Below are 21924 nucleotides of genomic sequence, written 5' to 3' on the forward strand. Positions count from 1 at the left end.
TGCAACAAGAAATGGTTAATTTTTGACACAACAAATTAGTGGAGTTGTAAATCTCACAAATCATGTGTCTGATCAAGAGAGACTAAGAGCTACTGTCACTAAGTAGATTGTATTAGAGAAACAAGCATTATCTGCAATTGAGAGTCCACACTTTAGGAATATAATAAATGAGGTAAACTCTTTGTCTACCACTATGAACAAAGACATTTTAAAGATGTATAATGGTGAAAAGAGAAAACTTCAATATGAGTTGGATAAGTTTTCTATTAGAGTGACCATCACAATTGACATATGGACTTCAATGCAAAATAAAAAGGTATACGATCATTATAGTTTATAAAAACATTATCTGTACTTGAAAGTCCACAGTTTAGGAGTATAATAAACGAGGTAAACTCTTTGTATCGACCCATTTCTTGTACGACTTCGAAGAGAGACATTTTATAATGGTAAAAAGAGAAAACTTCAATTGAGTCGGATAAGCTTTCTGAGTGCAAAAGAAAGGGTACATGATCGTTACAGTTTATAATATTGATGACTCTTGTAAATTCATAGTTGAGTTTAAGGTTTAGGGTTTAGAGTTTAGAGTTTAGAGTTGTCTAAGACCCGAGATATGAACTGAACATAGTTGGGTTTTACTATTGTAAGTTGTACATGGATGACATAGAAGAAGGTCATAACGTTTTTGAATATTTGTATATGTTTTTGAGATATATATAGTGTTTTGAATGTTTGTATATGCTTTTGACCCGACCCGGTCCGACCTGGACCCACACCACTAATCCAGTGTCGACCAAACCCGCCAAGCTCCCTGCAAAAAGTTGAATTTCAATTTTCCCGCGTCTTTACAGATCTGCGAGGGACTTCAAAGATCTAGAGCAAAAAGGAGAGAAGAATTTAGGGCAAGTCGAGCGATCCATTTCCGGCCTACACTGGTAAATCTCATATCTAACTCACATTGACTCTGTACTTTTCTTATGCTTTCTTCTTAAACCTTCACTACGAATTTTGATGTCTTTGCAGGATTCCCGTGCCAGCTGCGCCTACGAGAAACTTGGTTCTCTCGGAAGGGATTCTGAGAAACTAGGGCTCTGAGAGGTGAAAAATAGTGTCGTATGAACAATTGCTTTTCATATTTTAATTATTCGAATACAGTTTCTGCAAGTTTGGATTAAAACAGAAATGCAAAGTTTGCTTTTACAAATGAATCTTCTTAATTTTCTGTATCTGCACCTTTACGACTTGTTTTAGGCGTTTTCTGTTTTATTTGCATTTAATCTTCTGAAACTATCTCAACCGTTTGACGGACATATGTTTTTAGGTGTCTTTATTTGTTAGGATTATCTCTTCTTGGTCGTCTTTTGTACAAACTTATATAAAAACTCGTTCAAAGTTGCTAATTGTTGTCAGTTCCTTCTTTTTAGTTTGTCCTAGCCATGACAAATTGAAGCTTAGTTGTATTACCTGGTTAATTATGTATAAGCGGTTCTATGCCAGCAGATGGAAGAAGATACAGACAAGTCTCGACATGCTGGGTACACTGCTGACAATGATGATCCAAAGAACGTTGCTCAGCAAAGCACCATACTGGTGGCAACGATTCAGGACATTAGAGAGAAAATTTCTGAGATAGAACTTATATTCTGCAGTCAGCTCTTTCCTGCCTTCCAAATAAAGTCAAGGAACTGGCACTGCCTTTTGCACCAAGTAGAAGAGCTACAATTTGAAAGACAGAAGGCCCAAGAACAGATCCAACATCTGACTTCTTCTTTCGAGAAAGAGAAGTTAAAGTTAACAGAGAATTTGCAGTTGTTAAGTAAGTACGAAATCGAGAACAAGCAGTTAGTTGAGATGAAAACAGAGTTGGATGACCTCCAAAAAACGCTCAACCTCAAAGCAGAGGAGATGGGCAAGGAGGAAAAGTTGCGAAAACAGTTAGGTGAACTGGTTGCTTTTTATGAAAAAGAAAATCGTAAATTGAAGAAAGAAAATAGAAGATTGTCAAGACATTATAACTATGTCATGGGTAAAGTCCAGAGGATGGAAGAGGAAGCAGATTCACCAAAGCGTCTCGAGCCTCCGGAGAACTCTGCTGGCAACCATTGCGTGTACACCTCAATTGAAAATGTTGAAAGGAACATGATGAGCAAGGGTGTGAAAGAAGATGTCCAGGACCTTCCTGTTGGGAACTCAAGCAAAGCTCCAAAGGAGGAAGTTGTGGCTATTCCTGTTCCGGCGCTTAGTGAAATGGATTTTGGCAATTCTGATGATGAAACACAGGAGATAAAACTGGAGGGTGCACCTAATCATGAGAAGAACTTCACATCTTCTGGTTTTGCCTCCAGTTCCTTCCACACAAAATTCCCCATAAATGAAAAATCCGATTCATCAGCTGCAGTAACGAAAACCGATTCTTCCTGGAGACGTACGCGTTACCGCCATGAACCTGGTGGTGCAGATCCGCATGATGATTTTCTGGACACCCCCTTAGAGAATGTTAAAAGAGACCGTATGAAGGCAAAGGACGAAGTCTTAGATGTCTCTGTCCAGCCACCTAAAGAGAAGCCGTTCCTCAATTATGAAGACGAAACCTGGGAAAGTAATTCTAATCCTGCAAAACAGAAGCAAAAGGCATCAATCCCGAAGTTGGAAAAGACAGGTTTCAAACATGTGGCACCCGTGAGAAAGAAAGCAGAGAGAGATAATCTAATAGGGGTAGAATGCAAGCAATGCAAGAAGTTTTATGAGGCTGTTCTACCTGATGCTGGCAATGAGAACAACAGATGGGGAAATAACAATCAAGACATGCGGTGTGAACATCATATTGGAGTTTCAAGGCATAGGTATAGATATATTCCTCCGAGTACTCCTGAAGGATTTTGGAATATAGGATTTGATTCTGATATGTGAGTTTTATTTCTTTTGGATGTCAATACAAATGCTGCATTTACCATTCTTTGTTTGTTGCTAAACCACTAAAATAAGACAAAGCACACGAGATGGAGGTTAATAAGAATCCAGGATGTTACCCATGCTTCGGAATCAGAGAACTGAGGTAAAACTCAATTGAACCCAGGGCTTATTTAGTTTGCATATGTTCAGGGAGAATTTGACATTAATCATGTCGCCTGGCTTGTGTCAGATAAGCGTTTGTAGTTCCAGTGAAACTCCAAGAGACCCTTTATCACCATTACAAGAGTGAGTGATGGAGGACCAAGTTAAAGCATATTGATTTATTTTGCCATTGTTTCTTATTGGAAACAATAGAAACAAAGGAGCCGAGGGAGCCTAGACGGAGGCGGACAAGAGGGCCGAACCATCGAGAGAGGCTCTGAAAGGAAAGGTGATGAAGCGGGCTACTAAAGATGTGAAGTGCCCGACAATGCGCGTAGGCGCCAAGGATGGAGGATATCCGAAACAAATACATGAGCAGAGTGGAGAGCAACCAGAGAAGAAGCAAGAGAGCGTAAATCTCCATGTTTATCGCCATGGAATTGAACAGCAGCGGATGAGGAACTTTTGCACCTTCCCAAGGAAAGTGAATGTACTTTTATAAGTTTCCATGGGCTCTACGACAAAGCTTAACAACCTCCATGCCATTGCTGGGCAGTGTGACCTTTGTGCTGCCTCAGCTTTGGTTGATTGGGAGGGTACGTGTCCGTGTCGCATTGAACCAGTGCACCCTTCTCTTTCAACGGCGACTTCCATTCTGGCGGCCAAACGGGTCCCGTATCCTTCACGCTTGACTAACTTGTGGTCACATTTAGAATTCCGATTCTCTCTCCCGTCTAATCCAACTTGTGAAGACCGCAATCCCATGTAGAATTCCGATTCTATCTCACATCTATCCAACTTGTGAAGACCGGAGTCTCCCTTGTAGAATTTCGATTCTATCTCCTGTCTATCCAACTTGTGAAGACCGCAGTCTCCCTTGTAGAATTATTGATTTAAATTCTTTCATAATATAAAATTTATTTATAAAAAAAATTTAAGGTTTTAAAAATCTTATTTGTAGGTACGTGTTTTATTAACTTTTATTTATTATAATATAAATATAAATTTGTATATTAATTATTAATTTTTTCTTCTAATCTAATTAACACCTTTCATTATCAATTGAAGATATTTCCTAATTTTAAAATATTTGGTAAAAATAATTTATTTTTAAAAATATTTTTTTGGTATATGTTATATTACCTTCTATTTATTATAATAAAAATAAAATTTGTATATTAATTATTAAAAAATTCTTCTTTCTAATCTATTCATGTAAAAACACTTAAATCCAAATTTACCAAATACCTTAAATAAAACCCCATATGACTTCACAATTACTATGAATCATACTTCGTGAGTGATGGGAGTCGGTTTTGTTAACTAATGGAAGCCCATGCAAGCAATTCAGCCTACTTCTATGACACTTCAAAAAATTTCAACATAGTACTTATAACAACAACACCAACAAAAGAACAAAACACCGACGCCATTCGTGATTAGAGTAACAAGAACTCACTTTTAACTGATATAAGTATCAGATCCGGATGAAACCATGATCGTAAAGATTATAAAATCACAGGAGAAAACAAGATAACATCCATCGATAAACATTATTTCTGCTGTAATTACATGGAAATGCTTCTGCTCCGCATAGGGTAAATTTGAAGGAGGTTAACCGGTAATGATCTGTGAAGTCAAGCACTATCCATTGGCTTGAGGTGAGGCACCGGAATGCAGTACAGGGGATGCGCCAGGGATACTGTGAATCCATCTTTCTCTTCCATGGCAATCTTTGTGGGGTCTGGTTGGCCTACTGGCTTCCAGTCGAAGCACTGTATCAAGGCAGCAAGAGTTCCTTGTATGACCGGAATTGCGAGGGGGAAGCCCAGACACATTCTCCTTCCCCTTCCGAATGGCAAAAGCTGGAAATGTTGCCCCCTGATGTCAAGCGGGTTTTCCTTCAGAAACCTCTCCGGCATGAACTTGAGCGGGTCTTCCCAGCAAGCGGCGTCCCTGCCGATGGCCCAGACGTTGACGAAAAGCTTCGTGCCTTTGGGTATGTCGACATCCATTACTCTGCAATCTTGGCTGCACTCGCGTATGATGACGGGAGCAACTGGGTGAATTCGCAGAGTTTCTTTCACGATGGCCTGAAGGTAAGGTAGATTCGGGATGTCGGATTCTTCGACCAGCCTGTTGTTCCCGACGACTGACTCTATCTCTTCCCTGGCCTTCTGGAAGATGGGGGGATGGTTTATGAGCTCGGCGAGGGCCCATAGCAGGGCTTTCGATGAAGTTTCAGTGCCGGCGGTGAAAATATCCTTGGATACAAGGAAAATTATCTGTCAGTTTTGGGAGAAAAAAAGTATCGACTGCTAGATTTGATAGAAAAATGGTTAAGATCACAAAGATACAAGAAGATTGATCTGAGATTTGGATGTGCAATTAAGCTTACTGTTATGAAAACCCTGATGTTATCTCTGTTCAACTTCACCTCGGCTTCATCATCCTTAGAAACTCTCAGAAGAATGTCCATGATATCTTCTTTTTCGTACTCCTCGCTGCCGCCCATCTCCCTCTTTTTCTCCTTGCTTTCATGGTCATCCATGATTCGCTCCATTAGCGTCCTGTAGGTCCTGTGAACGACCTTGAGCCTCTTTCGGTATCCGAAAATATCCAGGCCCCAGAAATGGTGCCATATCGTCAGGGTATTCAGTTTCCATGTCATCTCCAGTATCTCGTCCACGGCTTTCCTGCATTCCTCCGCCTCATTTGCGCTCCCAGAGCACCTCTCACTCATCAACATCCTACTGATCACATTGTTACTGAGCGCTGTGAGAGCGAGACCAAGATCGGCCGGCTCTCCTGCTCTAGACTTGTCGTAGAGTGAGTCCAAGAAAGCGCGGAGCTCCTCTCTCCGAACCCCAATGGTTTTCTGGAGCATCTTGTTGGAAAAGAGAAGCGTGACTGATAGCTTTTTGAGGAATTTCCAGTAAGGGCCGTAAGGGCTCAAAGTGAAACCCCCCGTCTCATCACCTGAATACTCGGACCCAGACACACCAGGGCGGGAGGTGAAATTGAGTTCATGGGTCTTGAGGAACTCTTCGGCCATGGAAGGAGAGGAGGCCACGACGACGGATCCGAGAGAGCCGAGGCAGAGATGGAAGAGTGAGCCATAACGCTTCGAAAGGCGATGGAGAGAACGGTGCATGAGAGGACCAAGGAGGTAGAGGTGGCCGATGACTGGTAAGGCCGGCGGACTAGGCAGGTTGCGCAGAGGCGTCGCGGGATTCAAGGGGTAGCGTCGCCTGAGCAAGGATCGGGTCAGAAGGTAGGCAAGCAGCGATAGTAAGACGCAGAAAGTGAAGGAGAACTCCATTTCCAAGCGAATCCAAATTCAAAGAGGGATTTCTTTCCGGTGCATTTATATCTGTATAACAATTTAGTCTTTCGGAACAAAATGGTGGAGGACCTCGGATTCCCTATCCGAGGGGTGGCACGAAGACGAGATTGATTTAAATATTGCGAGGCAGGCCGCCTTCGAGCCCAACCTTACATCAAACCCAAAAATTTTAACCAGAGTTTGAGTGTTGAACATTGGAACATATATTTTATATAAAATTAGATATAACTTATATATAATACTTATATAAATATTCTATAAATACTCCATAAAATTATTTATACATTCTATAAAATAGTTTAAACACTCTGTACACTGCATAATATTACGAATAAACTCCATACAATAATCAAACACAATAAAATTAAATGAAATATCGATATCAATTTACAACTACCCAAGTAAAAACTATAAATCTTTTAAATAAAATCCTATTACTATTAGTGACTTATTAGAAAATTACAAGAAATACTTTAAATTTTTCTTAGGAAAGTTAAATCGACCTCTTATTGCCTCTTCTAGGGAAATAAATAAAAAATAATAATTAATCTAATATATTATTATACTTATCGATAAATTTTAATCAAATAAAATGTTAAACACAAAATTGCAATGAAAATTGTTTCATGCTAAAAGTATTACAGCATCAACTGTTAAATACTTATTCAAAAAAAATTTATACAGTTTTCTACCCCATCTTGGCAAGAAAATCTTACTTAGAAAATATATGATTTTTTAATAAGAAGTTTCAATTAAAAAAATATTTTAAAAAAATATAAGATACTAATAGTTCATCAAAACTTATTTCTATGGAATGTATTTTTAATTTGTTCAAGAGCTACGAGGAAGTAGAGTTTAAGGAAAAAGTTTTTTTTTTTTACTTTATGATTTCGCACGAGGAAGGAGAGTTTAAGGAAAAAGTTTTTTTTTTTTTTTACTTTATGATTTCGCACGTGCGAAATCATCTTCGCACAGGTGAGGGGGGGAGATTATTTCTCCCCTAATTTCTACCCTGAATTTATTGGTTTTGGTTTTCCGCCGAGATGACACGGAGGGAAGGGGGTTACAGCGCCGGGGAGGGCGGCGACGGTGAGGAGAAGAAGAAATCGAATGGACGACCACAAAGGCGGCCGGCGAGTAACTGTTGACGTCAATAGAGGCGGTGACAATGGCCAACAGGAGGGGCTTGGCGGTGATGAGGGGAGTAACCCCCCCTCGCTCCCACTCCTGCTCCCCTGTTATCGATCCTGATCCCGATCCCGATCCCGATCCCGACTCACCTCAAGCCGACGAATCAAACCTTGCTTAGGTCGAGTTCGACTTGAACTCAAGAGAGATAACAAATGGAACTGAGCCGGCTCGGTACGAAACAACCCCTCGTCCGCTACCTCCCGTACCGCACCCGTCAAAATTGACCAGAAGCTCTTCTCGAGAACACTATCTTCTTCAACAATTTTCGCTGTCGAGAACCAACATCTTTTATGTCTTCGTTCCAATTTCGACGCACTCGCGTTATGGATTTTCTCTCAGAACTTGTCGCCCTCGTCGGCGGGCAATAATTTCAGAATCTAACATTTCTATAATGCTCCCAAGTCAACGATATCAATATTCAAAATACGACAAATTGAAGATTCCTCAGCGATTTCGTCTTCATTCAAATTAAGTCTCTAACGACTTATTAGTGTTTTATGATTTAAACAAGTCCTGTTTAGTTCTACATTTAGTACTCATTTAACTGAGAATTTAATGAATCGTTAACCCTACTATCTGAACTAATGACAGACAAGCATATATAATATATATATATATATATAATAGGCTATGTATTGGGTGTTTTTGTTAGGTTAATCTTTTATTTATGTTCTATAATTTATATTTTAGAATTAGACTTTAGGTAGTTTCTTCGTAATCTGATTCTACTTGTTTTCTCTATTATAATTAGAGACTCATTATAATCAATTATAATCAAGTTAATGAATTAATTTCTTCTCCAAAAATTTAAAAGTTCCATGTCCAGAGTTGTAGTGCTCCTTGTCTTATTTTTCTTAGTTTCTTAGCTTCCAGACGATGTAGGTTTTGGACTAGAACAATCAAATACAATATGACAAAAATCTTCTTCAACTGACTACTACACTTCATGGTTATTTATATTCATGATCTTTCCACTCAGACAATATAAGGTTCTTCATAGCGTAAGATGGATAGAGACAGAGAAAGAGATGAATCAAAGAGGCCGCCAGCCATGCTCAGTGAAAATAGACCAACGACTGAGCAATCTGACCTTTTTTTTTTTTTCTTTCAAGAACTAGATTAACGCATCTGATGAACCAACAAACGTAATTTCACCTAAGTCATTTTCCAGGACTTGATTATTGCTTCTACCATTACTCTTTGTTATTAAAGGATACTTTTCATGCCACTAGATAGTTGTTTGTTCTAATGAACCAACAAACGTAATTTCACCTAAGTTATTTTTCTTCCAATAATAAATCTGGTCAACTGTCTCTTCCTGGTGGTTATTTTTCTTCAGTTGCTTCATCCATATACATATATAAGTGTTTTTAAGTCCATGGAAACTTTTTTAATAGTACCTGAAGGTGATTTTTAAGTCCATCTAGACTTTTGTATTAGTACACTAGAAGTTAATTATGTTCTGAGCTAGTTACTTGCAGTCTTTATTCTCCCTTTTTTTTTTTTTATCACTACCTTATTTCAAAATAAAACATCATGATAAGAGTGTATTTAAAGATTAAAAAAATTAAGAGGAAAACTACTTGAGCAAAAGGGAGACAGGGCAGTGTCCCTTTATCATGCCAGCGTCCATCCCAAGTCAGTACCAATTTACTGCTTGCTTCATTTTCACAATCACACCACCACCACACTACAATCGGTTCTTGCAAATATTTGTCTGGTAAATCACAGTATTAGAGGAACCTGGAATGGGTTTGCATTCCAAGACAGAAACCGCCCATATTAGCACAGGTTTCCCAAAATTTTGAGTGCAGTCCAATCTTGATGAGCTCATCTGCAAATTCTTTATATGATGAGCTCATCTGCAAGTGAAATGTGGTTAGATTTAAAACATAATCTAAAAGGCAAGCAGGGACTAGTTGACCTAGTCCAACTATCATAGAAATTTAATATGCAGATCCAATCTATAAAGAACTTTTTGACCCAAATAAAAAAATAGCAAATTAAATAATAAAAAATATTTGTAGATTCTGCCAGTCTATTTATCACGGCTCATTTCAGAAGTAATTATGGTAAGTAACTGCTCATTGAACCTGTATTCCTGAAAGTCATTCTATTGCTACAAAGAAAATCTCAGATTGTGATTATTAAAAAAAAAATCAACTCAAACACAAATTCCTGCAATGTATCCTGCAATGTAGACATACCAAAAAAATGAGATATTATTGATGCTACCAAAATAGACAAACATCAATTTAACACGGATAGGACAACAGAGATTTTAATGTGCAGGCTGTGAATCATGAGATGCCCATAGAAATTTTAACTGTAGTTGAAATAAAAAAAAAAAAAAAATGAATGCCTTGTAAAACTGATTATTGGAAAACGAAAATTCTAGAAACTACTACCAGAACTCCACTACGAAAGATCTTATCTACAACAAGACAGAATTCAACATAACGCGATGCTTGGCTATTAAATGCGTTGATTGATGCAATAACAATGAAAACACATAAAATGGGGATGAAAGAATGTTGGACATTAACTTCCAAGATGTAGAAAAGAGCAACAAGATTATGAATTGCTTCTAGCTAATAAAACATAAAACTACAAACGCTAGGAATCTTTTTCATGTCAACTTTTCACGGAAACGCCTAAATCGAGGGAAAGTATTATCTGACCACTTATATTTCAAGATGCAAGAGATCAATAACTGCAACAAGGAACTCACTATGTTAGAAGCTAGAAGCTGTTTTAGAGGGAATAGATGCAAAATATCACTGATCGTTACAACGTTTTCACATTAAAACAACCGCAGCAACTTTATTCCTCAGAAAGAAATAGACCAGTCGAAAAACAAATAGGTCACTATGTAAAAGATGCAAAGACAAGAAGAACACATAAATCTGTCACAAAAAAAAAAAAAAAAAAAAAAACTTGGATGAGACAAAACGTACAAAAGAAGGACCAACAACAAGATCAAGCCAGACAACTCTAATTCATCTAATAAATAGATACATCGAACTAGAGGAAAGAAATATAGATAGAAAGTAAAGACAAATACTAGATACCGGCGTATTTTCCACGGTAGGCAGACATAGTTTCAGATTCTCGTAGGGCAAGGAGGAAGTGAGAGTGAGCGCGTCTGGAAATGGAAAGAAAATACTTCAGCTGCGGTCGGCGGAGAACGAAAAACATGAACCCGACCGGGCCCGAGGTCCGCAAAGAAGGAGAAACACAAAACCGGTCCGGGACCGAGAGAGACACGGACAAACAACAATGAATAACCATTAATTTCAAATTAAGTTACTTATTAAATAAATTATGGAATACATTTTTAATATTTATATTAAAAAAAGAAAAAAAATTACAAATTTCTGGCCATGTTGGGTTGGTCAATCAACTAGGACCTACAGACATGAAAATCAATATCTGGGATGTGGGAGAAAACTATAGAGAATGGAGCAACAACTATTGCTTCTGAAGAAATAACTTTTATTGGATCAAACGAAGGCATTTCTCCGTCCTGCGTTGGAGCCAAGATGTTGCCATTTAGCAACATAGTTTGGCTTTGAATATTTCCATCCTTTGCTGTAAGGTGGTACTCCTCTCTTATTCCCATGCTGCTACTTTTCTGAACGCGACCTGCTCTAACCGATTTTCTCTTTGAATGCTTATGTCTGTGATTTGAAACTCTAAGACTGATAGCTGAGTCAGTGGCTACATCAACATGAACTGTGTTCTTACCATCAAGGTTGATCAATAGTAATGCGAGTCCTTCCTGCAACAAGCCAGTGCCTGAATTGATAACTTTTCTTTTCTTTTATTTTCCATGGGGTTCCTAAAAACTAAGATCATTCGCTAGATATTGTTATTAAGAAAAGGAACCAGTTTTTACTTACAGAATCTTTTGCACAATGTGCATATGCTCGGGTTTTGTTTGTGGCTGAAAATTTTGCTGACAGAACTTCTCTGCCCATTAATCTATGCCAAAGGAGGGCACTGCCGGGATAGCAGAATATCAGTCAAACGATTAGTTATTTCACTGTTCATGTGCAATAATTCAAAACTTATTTTTACTTATTAGCACAAATTCAAATGCTAAAGATTATGTAATTTACGTAAAAAAACTTTAATTAGTTTTGTTTCCTAAGTAAGAAATAACCTGTAGTAATCTGGATTTGGTGCAAAGGTGGTTGTGTTAAGTAAACCATAATTTCCACCGATTAGACTTTGTCGACAATAAGTCTTGGTGTCATGTGTGGCTGCCATGCCCATCTGATCCAGGTACCTACAGTGAATCACATAGTTAAGTCCCCATGCAAAAACTAGTCAATGCCAGAAATAATGGATGTTTACTAACCAGAAACTGAACACAAATGCATTTGTCACATGGTTGTGTCCACTATTGTAGGCTCCCCCTGCTTCCCCAACCCATGCAGTGACTGATGTTTTGGAATTCTTGAGAGTGTTTTCTAGATTCCTAAATGTATTAGCCTCACCATCAAGATAGTTGGGATCCAAAATCTTTTCAATTAGGTGCTCATCGACACCTGCATAAAAGGTTGGGAGGTACACATGATTGTATGTAACTTTCTGAAGCCTTTTTTTTTTCTTTTTTCTTTTTTCTTTTTCTTTTTTGAGAAAAGAAGCCTAAAAGAAAAAACCAAAGAAAATGAATAAAAATTAAGAACAATAAACATCAAAACCAGTATACCTGGGCCTAGATTATATATGTGATGGGTAACAACATCCAGTGAATTGGGTGGTGATTTATTGATAAGTTCTTGAAACCAGTTTGCATAAAAAAAACCTCCAGGTGCCAGTAGTAGTGGCTTAATCTCAAAGCCTTCATAGACTTTTAGAACAATGGAGTGAAGAGAAAACATATCAGCAGCATATTGAGCAGCTCCAATTCTTGCACCAACGCCACTGCCACTCAATTCATTTCCTGTAAAAAAGTGAGTACTTAATGCCCAGTCTTTTATTTGAAAGATAGGTTCCTGAATTCAGCATCCATCAATAAAGACTGCACTAGTGAGATCTTAACACGAGATACTCAATGTAGTTTACTTCTGTTCTCTGTTGTATTCTGACTGAATTCTGACTGGAAATGCAAACTGGTCTAAAGCTTTCTTGTAAATAAAAGAAAATTAGCAAAAAGATCTCACATGGGGGATTTATAATTTGTTTATTTTACGTGAAAGAAGAAGCAAGGACAGGAGGCTGTGCTTACCCAGCTCCCAACCATGGATAGAGTACCCCTTGCTGGCTGTGTAACCAATAAATGAAGCAGCATTGGTGTAATTCCATGGACCACCCATTGAACCATCTGACAATGGTATCCTTCCATTTAATGCATTTAAACCAAAGATAACTCTGACACTGAATAGAAAATAAAATGTTTAGATACAACTTTGCTATTTCCAAATCAGAAGGAAATGTTTCACTAAAGAGAAAATCTGAAACTATATGCATTATGACTTTCAAAAGCAGAAGGGGAAAAAAATCAGTGAATGAAAATTGCAGAAGATATACAGTTTTGAGAGTTTACTGAGAGGAAACTCAAGAGCTGGTCAATCATGAAACCGTATCTTACTTGGCTTTCTTGAAGAAATCATTCAGTTCATCCCATCTAGACATAGGTAAGCAACCTTGACTGAAACCAAACAGATCAGAACTGTTTCTAACGAATGAAGGGCAAGGTTGTTGAGAATCTCCTGTTGCATAAATGACCTTATCTTGCAAGGTCCCTCCCAAACGAATTTTAAGTGGGGAAAATGCTGTAAATCAAGGAAAATTTGAAACGGGAAATTTTGATCAGCTAAATGGAGAAAAGGATATATATCCCATTAAGAACACAAGTCTAAATCGTTAAGAAAGTAATTTTGAAAAGCAACAGAAAAAAAACGTACCTTTGATTGCATTCAACAGAATGATATTGCTAAGATCCTGCACAAAGGAATAGATAATGTTAACACTCACTAGGAGATTTCAGGTACCCATTCCAAACCAACAAATTAAAACACAAACTAGCATCTGATCAAATTAGTTTCATCCATTTTTTGAAACAGAATTGAGCTTAAGCATGTAATGAAAAGGAAAACGATACGGAAAAGAAGAGCAAGCACAAAACCAATTTTAAAAGTTGCTAACAGATACAGCAAAAATCATTTAAATCAACTTCTGTTGTTTTTTTCTTTTGGCTTTCCCAGCGAAGCTTTTAAATGATGTCCATCTCATAAACGTAATAGTGTACTCGCTTTCTTCTTTCGATCGAACCATAAAAAACGCAAATCACAGGGAAAGGAACAGTTCCAAAGACGAAAAGGCAAAAATACGTCCGACCCAAATCAAAATCCATTACAGACATTTCAAAACTGCAAAGTAAGCAACAAGGAAGTCCGTTTTCTTAATCATTCCAAGCAACGGAAACAAAAGTAAAGGGAAAAATATGCTAAATGCAGGCACCCGAATATGGTATCAGTGGAAAACATCAAATGAACAGGTGTAAAGGTCAAGTACCAGATTTAGGAGGGAAGCATGATCCCAGCTACAAGTCCCGTAATCACATTTCTCAGGAGGCCACCAATCCAAAGTAGCGCACACATAATCACCATCGATTCTTCCAATAGCAGCGTTTCCATTGATGGAAACAGTCCCATAGACAACGGCACTTTCCGAAGCTCCCCTAGCATTTTGTCCAAGCTGAAGTACGAAAATCAAGGCCCAAAAGCTTAAATGCAGTTGCTGAAAAAGAGCACCCATCTCGAGTTAAAGGATTTTCAGTGTCTCAAGAGACAGAGCTAGAAAAAGGTGGTGAAATGCAGAGCGGGCATCGAAAGGAGAGAACGAAGCCAGCTCAAAACAGAAGACGACGGGTACTCTACCACGTGCTATTATGTCTTAGACACCAATATCTCTCGTTGTATGTGTGGCGTCACGGTAAATTCGTATAGTTTATCTTTACGTTCACTTCAGTTCAGTCTTATTTTGATGCTCTTGTCTAACACACTCTCCTCCTAGTGTTCATCACTATAATTCCTCCCGGTTCCTAGCACATCATCCCATTCACAACTTCACACCTCACCCCTTTCCACTACCAAAACCCACTCCAACACCTAATCACACTCCCACACCAGCCGACCCATACCCATTATCACTACCTAATTCCTCCCCTCATGTTATTATCACAATATCCAAAAACAATATTTACAAACCCATCTAAAAACTAAAGGTCACAACCTAAGTTCCTACATATAACTCTTACTGATCCCAAATGGCGTCAGATTATGTTTATTAAGTATGATACTCTTGTTCGGAACAAGACATGGAAACTTGTTCCCTCGGATCCATCACTTGTTTAGTTGCCAAAGGGTTTCACCAGTGCTCTGGGATTGATCATTATGAAACATTTAGTTTTGTTGTCAAACCTACCACTATTCACATTGTTCTTAACCTTGTAGTAAGTCGTGATTGGTCACTTCGACAACTTAATGTTAATAAAGTTTTTCTCCAAGGTACTATATCTAAAGATGTCTTTATGGCACAACCATCGGGTTTCATTGAAAGTGATAATCCCAATTATGTTTGCAAACTTCGCAAGGCCCTCTACGGTCTCAAGCAAACACATCGTGCTTGGTATCATAAGTTGCGCCAATTTCTCATCACCTCGGGTTTCACCAACTCTCATGCATATTATTCTCTATTTATCTTTCACACAAATTCAGTTGTATTGTATATTTTGGTTTATGTTGATGACATCATTATTATAGGAAATAATGATCAAATTATGGCAACGTTTCGTCTACCTACTTGCTCAGAGATTCTCCCTCAAATATCTTGGCTCCTTGACTTATTTTCTCGATATTGAAGTTGTTCCTCATTCTCAAGGCTTACTTCTGTCTCAACGCTAGTATATCTCTAATCTTTTTGCTCGCACATGTATGACAAATACAAAGCATGTAGCTACTCCGCTTGCCACATCATCTACACTCACACTTCAGTCTGGTACGACACTCTTTGACGAATCTGAATATCGGATTGTTGTTGGGAGTCTGTAATATTTGTCTCTTACTCGCCCCGACATTGTTTACGTGGTAATTAAGTTATCCCAATTTATGTATTGCCCTACTCTTGATCACTGGGATATGTCAAATGATTGTTACACTATCTCTGTGGGACTTTGGATCATGTTATCGTACTACATCGACAATCTTTTTTGTCTCTTCATGTATTCTATAATGTGGACTGGACAGGTAACAAGGATGATTTCACTTCAACCAGTGACTACATTGTTTACTTAAGTTGCAATCCTATCTCTTGGAGTTCTAAGAAGCAACAAACAATGCCTCGATCCTCTACCGAGGCAGAATATCGATCTGTTGCAACTACTGCCTCGATCCAAACCGTTTCCCCAAACACGCTTCATCTTTTTGAAGATCAAGATTGGACTTTCTTCATGGAACTCCATCTTGTGGGGGCACGATAAAGATAAAAATAAGGCTGAGAGAAGTTAGATTGTCTCAAATAGTAACTGTAGAGTTATGTAAACCCTCTTAACGATAATACTTATCATGTAAAATCATATATTTTTGTAACCTATAAATACCTGTATCGATGAACGTAAAACATCAAGAAATTATTTATTATTCTTATTCTATATATACTTTGTTAAAGACACAACATAAAGAAGTAGTGTAGATGGAATCTCTAATTTGTTTTGCTTTGGATTTGTTTACAAAGCCTCGTTGCCTTCAGACGTGAAGGCTCTTTATATCCAAGGCGGGTGCACGGTTTTGAGGAAAGTACACGCAGTCTGGACTGTTGACCTCCATGAATGTTCCTTTTAAATTCGAAGATGGGTGCATTTCTCGCGAGTAAATTAAACCGAAAGAAAGAGTGAAGAGGCTAGTTTGCTCTTCTGGAAATATTTAAAAGTTTTCTCTCGTTGCAGCATTTATTCCTTTTCCTTTTACAAAAAGAAGAAGATCCATTTCAAGTGGCCAAAAATAACCCAAGAAAGATAATCTGCTACAATAATCACAAGTTCATTATTATATGTGGACAAATCATCTTGAGAAAAAAATAATTGTTCTTTATTGCCATTTAAATGTTGCGACTAGCTTCAACTCTGAAGTCTGCATAATTGATTGTTGAATTCATTCTACCCACTTTGCTCTGACACAGTTCGTTGGAGATAACACGGCGTCATCGTAACAATTGGTGAAGCTTTTTGAGTGGAAGAACAACACCAGTCACCAATCATAATTGCTGGCAGAGGGTGAACCAGTCGTGAAAAGCAGAGAAGGACCTTTTGCAATGTCGAAACATGTGGAATCATGATGAGAAGCATTGTCGAGTGAGAGGACACGATTAGCCGTCCATTTCGGTACGAGACAACAGCCTTATCACGTTCCTGTGTTCCATTATTGATCCGCCGTCCACAAAGAAATCCACAGAACTGACCTGCTCCCGTTGTCTCCAGACGACGATTTAGTTTTATCCGTTTTGCCTCCAAGTTCTTTTCCTCTTTGCCTTGACCTACAATCGTATCAACAACCCGTCCACCGATTCTACAGCTCGGTAAATGTCCATTTCTTTGATGCCTTCCTCCCAACTCCCTTTGCCGAGTTCAGACGCAATGAGGGGCAGAGTAGGCTTGCTGGGGCCTGTCACCGTGTATGGCTCTGTGTTGCTTACTAGGAAGTAGGAAGCTTTCTACTCCCAAGGATAAGATTGTCGTCTAAGAGAGCCGAATTGGGATGTGCAGAAAAAAGGGTTTTTCATCAACAGGTCGCTACACTGAATCGGATCCATTCGTCTCCAGCTGCCTCTGTTTCTGCAGATTTGAAAGGCATCCAGCAGGTGCACCTACCATGTTTGCCCGAGGAGGACATATCCCAATCATATGATTTCTCTTTTCACGGATGATGCATTTGGTGATAAACATAAAACAGAGGCAACCGAAGAGAAACATAAAAATTTGTTAAAAGAAGTCGATACAAGCAAAAACACAAGAAGAAGTTGACCACTACCAAAGGGGTCGACCCCATGCTACACAAGTTCAAATCACCAGAAAATCAAAAGCTCCCAAGCCTTATCACACGAACTAAAACAAATTGCATCCTCAAAAGTTCAAAAGGAAGTCAAATTTCATAGTTCTCCATAGATCTAAGTATTTTAGAGCTTGTGTTTTTAAATCTGATTCAAATATTTAGATCTTTGATTTCTAAGTTCATGGCAAGTGATTTTTTACATCATATTGAGTTCAACATTTTCACTTTGAGTGTGTGATTGATCAAATTCCTTACAAAACTAATTTTTTAGCTATTATTTGTTCATTTTATTTTTAAAATCATTCATCTTTTGAGCTATTGAATTATTCCTATGATGGAGGAGAGGTGTGTTGAAGGCTGAATGTGGGCAAGCAAGGTATAGAGAAGGCTGAATGTGCAGACTCGGTTCCTTCCCCTCTGATGCCGCCTCTGCCTGGTCTACTGCTGCTCTCCTCCTCCAGCACTTCGATCCTTCCAAACTGCCTCCGTAGCCCCATAGGATCGGTCTTTTTCAGAACGATCAATACCTTTAATCAGAAGGAAATTATGGAAGTCGAAGTGAAGCTCCGGTTGCGTGACCAGCGTGCCCACCAGTCCGTCTCCGACCTTCTCGCTCCCTTCCACCTCAAAACCCATATCCAGGAAAATGTCTTCTTTGATGGCTCCAACCAGGAGCTCTCCTCCAACTTCGCTGTCCTCCGGCTTCGTTTCTACGACGGCGACTCAAACTGCGTCGCCTCCCTCAAAGCTCGGTCCTCCATCATCGACGGCGTCAGCCGCGTCGAGGAGGACGAGGAGCCCCTCGACCCCGCCATCGCCCGAGCCTGTGTTGCCGAGCCTTGGCGCCTTGCAGCCGTCGAAAATTCTCGAATTCTGAAGAGGTTAAAGGATGAATTCGAATGGAGTGGGGAGAAGGGGTTCGTTTGCTTGGGAGGGTTTCGGAATGTTCGGGCGGTGTACGATTGGGAGGGGTTGAAGTTGGAGCTTGATGAAACCCAATACGACTTCGGGACGAATTATGAAATCGAGTGTGAGAGCGCTGAGCCGGACACGGTGAAGAAATTGCTGGAGGACCTTCTGACGAAGCATGGGATTTCCTACCAGTACTCCATGGTTTCCAAGTTTGTTATTTTCCGATCAGGGATATTGCCTGAGTGAGTTTGCTGTTTTTCGATCAGGCAACTGTTTTATATCTTGTTTTATCTTCCTTCTTAGTTTTACCTTCACTATTACAGAATTAAATAACTGGCTAAGATATCTGGTGACTGTAGCTCCATTACATTTCTTTCCTCATGTTGTTCCACTGAAACTTGTAGACTTCATTCCACGGAAACATATCAATTGAAATTTGGAAAGAATAATTCGAGTTGTCTATGAGAACTTGTTGTGAATGTGGAGTGGTTGATGAAAGAAAAACTAACTTCTGATCAATGCAATTTACAACATATGGTTCAGTCTTTCCGTGGACGGTTGTTTCTGCAATTCAGTCTTGGATCCAGTTGGTGGATAACATAATCACACCATTCACTGCCCAGACAAACTGCACTTCATTCCATGAATCGATCGAGAACATTATAAGGATAACATCTTAAATATATATGAAGAACGATGTTCATTCATAACAAGAGCAATATTCCTACCCTAACAAGCCACACTCCATTTTTCTACCTCTCTAAACTCTCCTACTCCGAAGGGAGAAAAGAAAAAGGAAAAAAATAAAACTAACAAAACTAACAGTTTTCACTTCCTCTTCTTGGCTGGTGGCTGGGGGACCTCGTCATCATCATCTTCTTCCTCTTCTTCCTCATCATCATCGTCCTCATCTTCTTCATCTTCATCATCATCATCATCATCATCATCCTCTTCGTCTTCCTCATCACCCTCACTCCCACCTTCACCATTTGCCTGTGGTTCATCTTGGTGATCATCATCTTTATTGTCGTTCCCTTCATCTCCCGATACTTCCTCCTCACCACCATCATCATCCTGCTCTTCTCCGTCTTCCTCTTCATCATCCTCTTCATCATCATCCGTCTCTCCATCATCCTTATTCTCTTGAGTAGCAGCTCTAGGAGTTTTTTGGCCAATCAGAGCAAGTAACATATCCCTGAAAAGTAACATATTTAGATCCGTGTTATCCAGGCTTTCACAGAAATCTGCATTTTAATACTAAAGAAAAAGACAGTAGCTCTCACCAACCTTTCATGAATTCTGGCACTACATGGCAACACATCAGTTGAATTTGATCCAGAGCACATCTGAAAACAGAAAATAAAAGAGAAGCAGAAAAAAACTTAGCTCAACTTGAGATGTTAATAAAATAGTGAGCATGCCGAAACACCCAAATTCTTTCCATAAGTATTCTACAGACAAAAAGGTAACACAGAGACCAGGCTGAATTGGAGGAAAAAATTTGCATTCCTGTCTGAAACAATAGCTGATTCTGGTATTGCCAAGTAAACAGAAGGTGTCCCTAAGACAGCACTCATCTTCTTGATTTCATTAAAAACAATAACACGTACAAGCAAAAGACACTGTGGTTAGCGATAACTGAACTCCTTTAGGGATAAATTTGTTCGAGTTACTGATCCCTCCATCTCCAATCCACAAAATATGAAAGTCAACTGAGTACTTATTTTTTAGAAAAAAAACCAAGAAAATGTACACTGATTTAACATCTCCAGTGACTAGAACCAATCGATATACAACTAGTTTTGGGAGACAAACCATTATACAAATAGTTAATGACTAGCAATTTGCAAACATACAGGGAGGTCACTTGCTAGAAAGAAAAATCTACCTTAAATTGCAGAAAAGAACTGATTTTTCCCAAAAGTTGAAGAAAAAGCACATCATGATATAAGCTTTATATGTTTAAAAAACAACATTAAGGTTAAGACAAAAAAAATTATCAGCACAAAAAAACATATCCACATAGAGAATGTAAGAAGTACAATAACAGCAGAAGCATAAAATAGGAAAAGTAGCTTATTACAAAAACTAAGCCGAATACTCTTTAGAAGTTCCTGTATTCAAGCTATAGGCTGAGATTTAAGAACAAATAAAAGATAAAAGAAAATAAAATGACCGACTAGAGTTTTAAGGAGAAACCCTGACCTCTGGAACGAAGTATTTAGAGAAATGCGTTCCACAAAATCTGTAGTGCTTGGAGTAATTTGAGATGCACAAGTCTCAAACACAGTAAAAACACAAATTCGATCCTCATCATGAAAAAAACGAAAGAGAACAGAAAAACCTTCAGAAAAAACCTAAACTAAAAAGAAGATACCCAACTCTCGAAGGAGAATAACACAAATAAGAAAAACGAAATAAAAAGTCCAATTTCACTAACCAGAGGAAAAGCAAAAGTGTTGAACTAAAAAACTCTAAACCGAGCCCGCTTAGCAGCAGAAGCGGTCCAAGCTTTCCTATACTAACAGGGTTGCAGCAAACAAAGAGAAAATGAAGCACATAAACATAAATATATTTCAATAACAGCTTAACAGCTGAAAGAAAAAAAAAATGGTTTCAAGATGAAGACTCATACCGCCATAAGAAGCCAGAGAACAGATTCAGAAACAGCCGAAGCAGCCTCCAGGACAACCGCTTCCATCACAGAAGCAACCATTCCCTCCAACAAGACGGCCTCACGGCAAAAACCCTGCAACTCCATCGCAACAGCGGATAAACCCTAACAAAAACCCTAGAAACAGAAAAAAAAACCTAAAAAAGGGTGAGACGAGAAAAATACTGGTACAGAAACTAGAGAGAGAAAACTACTCGAATAGATTCCATATGGTAGTAAAAAAAAAAAAAAAAGGGAAAAGATCCTCGGCTTTAGCCTTGAACGGCTGTTTCTCCTCTTTCCTCTCTCTCCCTTCTGTCTCCCTGTCTCGCGATGTTACACGTCGGAAAGAGAAGACAAACGAGTGAACCCGGGTTGAAGGTTCTCTTCGGTAACTCGGAGTCACCCCAGGTAAAAAGGGTTTTTCACTTCCCCTCGCTCGCTCGCTCGCTCCAGCAGTCTCGGTTCGCTTTTAGGGTTTTGGGCGGGATCTTGACCTTTTGAACCGTAAAATTAGAACTTTTGGTTTTTGCAATTCAATTTATTTATTGTTCTTGCTTCTCGGATTCAATTTTCAAATTCAAATTACCCGGCCTACAATGAATGAGCGGCGAGGCCATAAATTGCTCCCGTAGCTCAAGAGCGGCTTGGGATATCGTCCTCTGGATAGGCTGGATTGTCTATGCTGACTGGTTAACAGATCGGAATCT

General features: G+C 38.9%; 5 protein-coding genes across 5 annotated transcripts; 2 read left to right on the top strand and 3 right to left on the bottom strand.

Moving 5' to 3' along the window:
- The first annotated feature begins 1022 nt into the window (after positions 1-1022).
- Positions 1023-3911, top strand: LOC137936945 (protein gamma response 1). Its single transcript, XM_068781922.1, has 3 exons — positions 1023-1098; positions 1501-3055; positions 3143-3911. The coding sequence occupies exon 2, from the start codon at positions 1501-1503 to the stop codon at positions 2908-2910; it is 1410 nt and encodes a 469-aa protein (XP_068638023.1). The 5' UTR covers positions 1023-1098; the 3' UTR covers positions 2911-3055; positions 3143-3911.
- A 602-nt stretch (positions 3912-4513) lies between these two features.
- Positions 4514-6473, bottom strand: LOC137936943 (3,9-dihydroxypterocarpan 6A-monooxygenase-like). Its single transcript, XM_068781919.1, has 2 exons — positions 5453-6473; positions 4514-5318 (listed from the first exon to the last, which is right to left on the bottom strand). Exons 1-2 carry the CDS (start codon positions 6374-6376, stop codon positions 4692-4694), a joined length of 1551 nt encoding a protein of 516 aa, XP_068638020.1. The 5' UTR covers positions 6377-6473; the 3' UTR covers positions 4514-4691.
- Positions 6474-10921: 4448 nt separating this feature from the next.
- On the bottom strand, positions 10922-14470 carry LOC137936632 (heparanase-like protein 3). Its single transcript, XM_068781427.1, has 9 exons — positions 14117-14470; positions 13507-13543; positions 13191-13374; positions 12828-12976; positions 12309-12542; positions 11955-12144; positions 11757-11882; positions 11494-11593; positions 10922-11372 (listed from the first exon to the last, which is right to left on the bottom strand). The coding sequence occupies exons 1-9, from the start codon at positions 14357-14359 to the stop codon at positions 10995-10997; spliced, it is 1641 nt and encodes a 546-aa protein (XP_068637528.1). The 5' UTR covers positions 14360-14470; the 3' UTR covers positions 10922-10994.
- Positions 14471-17994: 3524 nt separating this feature from the next.
- LOC137936865 (triphosphate tunnel metalloenzyme 3-like) lies at positions 17995-19007 on the top strand. The gene has a single exon (XM_068781798.1). The coding sequence runs from the start codon at positions 18070-18072 to the stop codon at positions 18805-18807; it is 738 nt and encodes a 245-aa protein (XP_068637899.1). The 5' UTR covers positions 17995-18069; the 3' UTR covers positions 18808-19007.
- A 214-nt stretch (positions 19008-19221) lies between these two features.
- On the bottom strand, positions 19222-21570 carry LOC137936625 (uncharacterized). The gene is made up of 3 exons (XM_068781416.1): positions 21197-21570; positions 19849-19907; positions 19222-19756 (listed from the first exon to the last, which is right to left on the bottom strand). Exons 1-3 carry the CDS (start codon positions 21320-21322, stop codon positions 19390-19392), a joined length of 552 nt encoding a protein of 183 aa, XP_068637517.1. The 5' UTR covers positions 21323-21570; the 3' UTR covers positions 19222-19389.
- Between the last annotated feature and the right edge of the window lie 354 nt (positions 21571-21924).

This window comes from Aristolochia californica, unplaced genomic scaffold, assembly GCF_029961685.1.
Source record: "Aristolochia californica isolate CCGP_79_NKW_82.1479 unplaced genomic scaffold, dmAriCali1.0.hap1 SCAF_7, whole genome shotgun sequence".
NCBI lineage: Eukaryota > Viridiplantae > Streptophyta > Magnoliopsida > Piperales > Aristolochiaceae > Aristolochia > Aristolochia californica.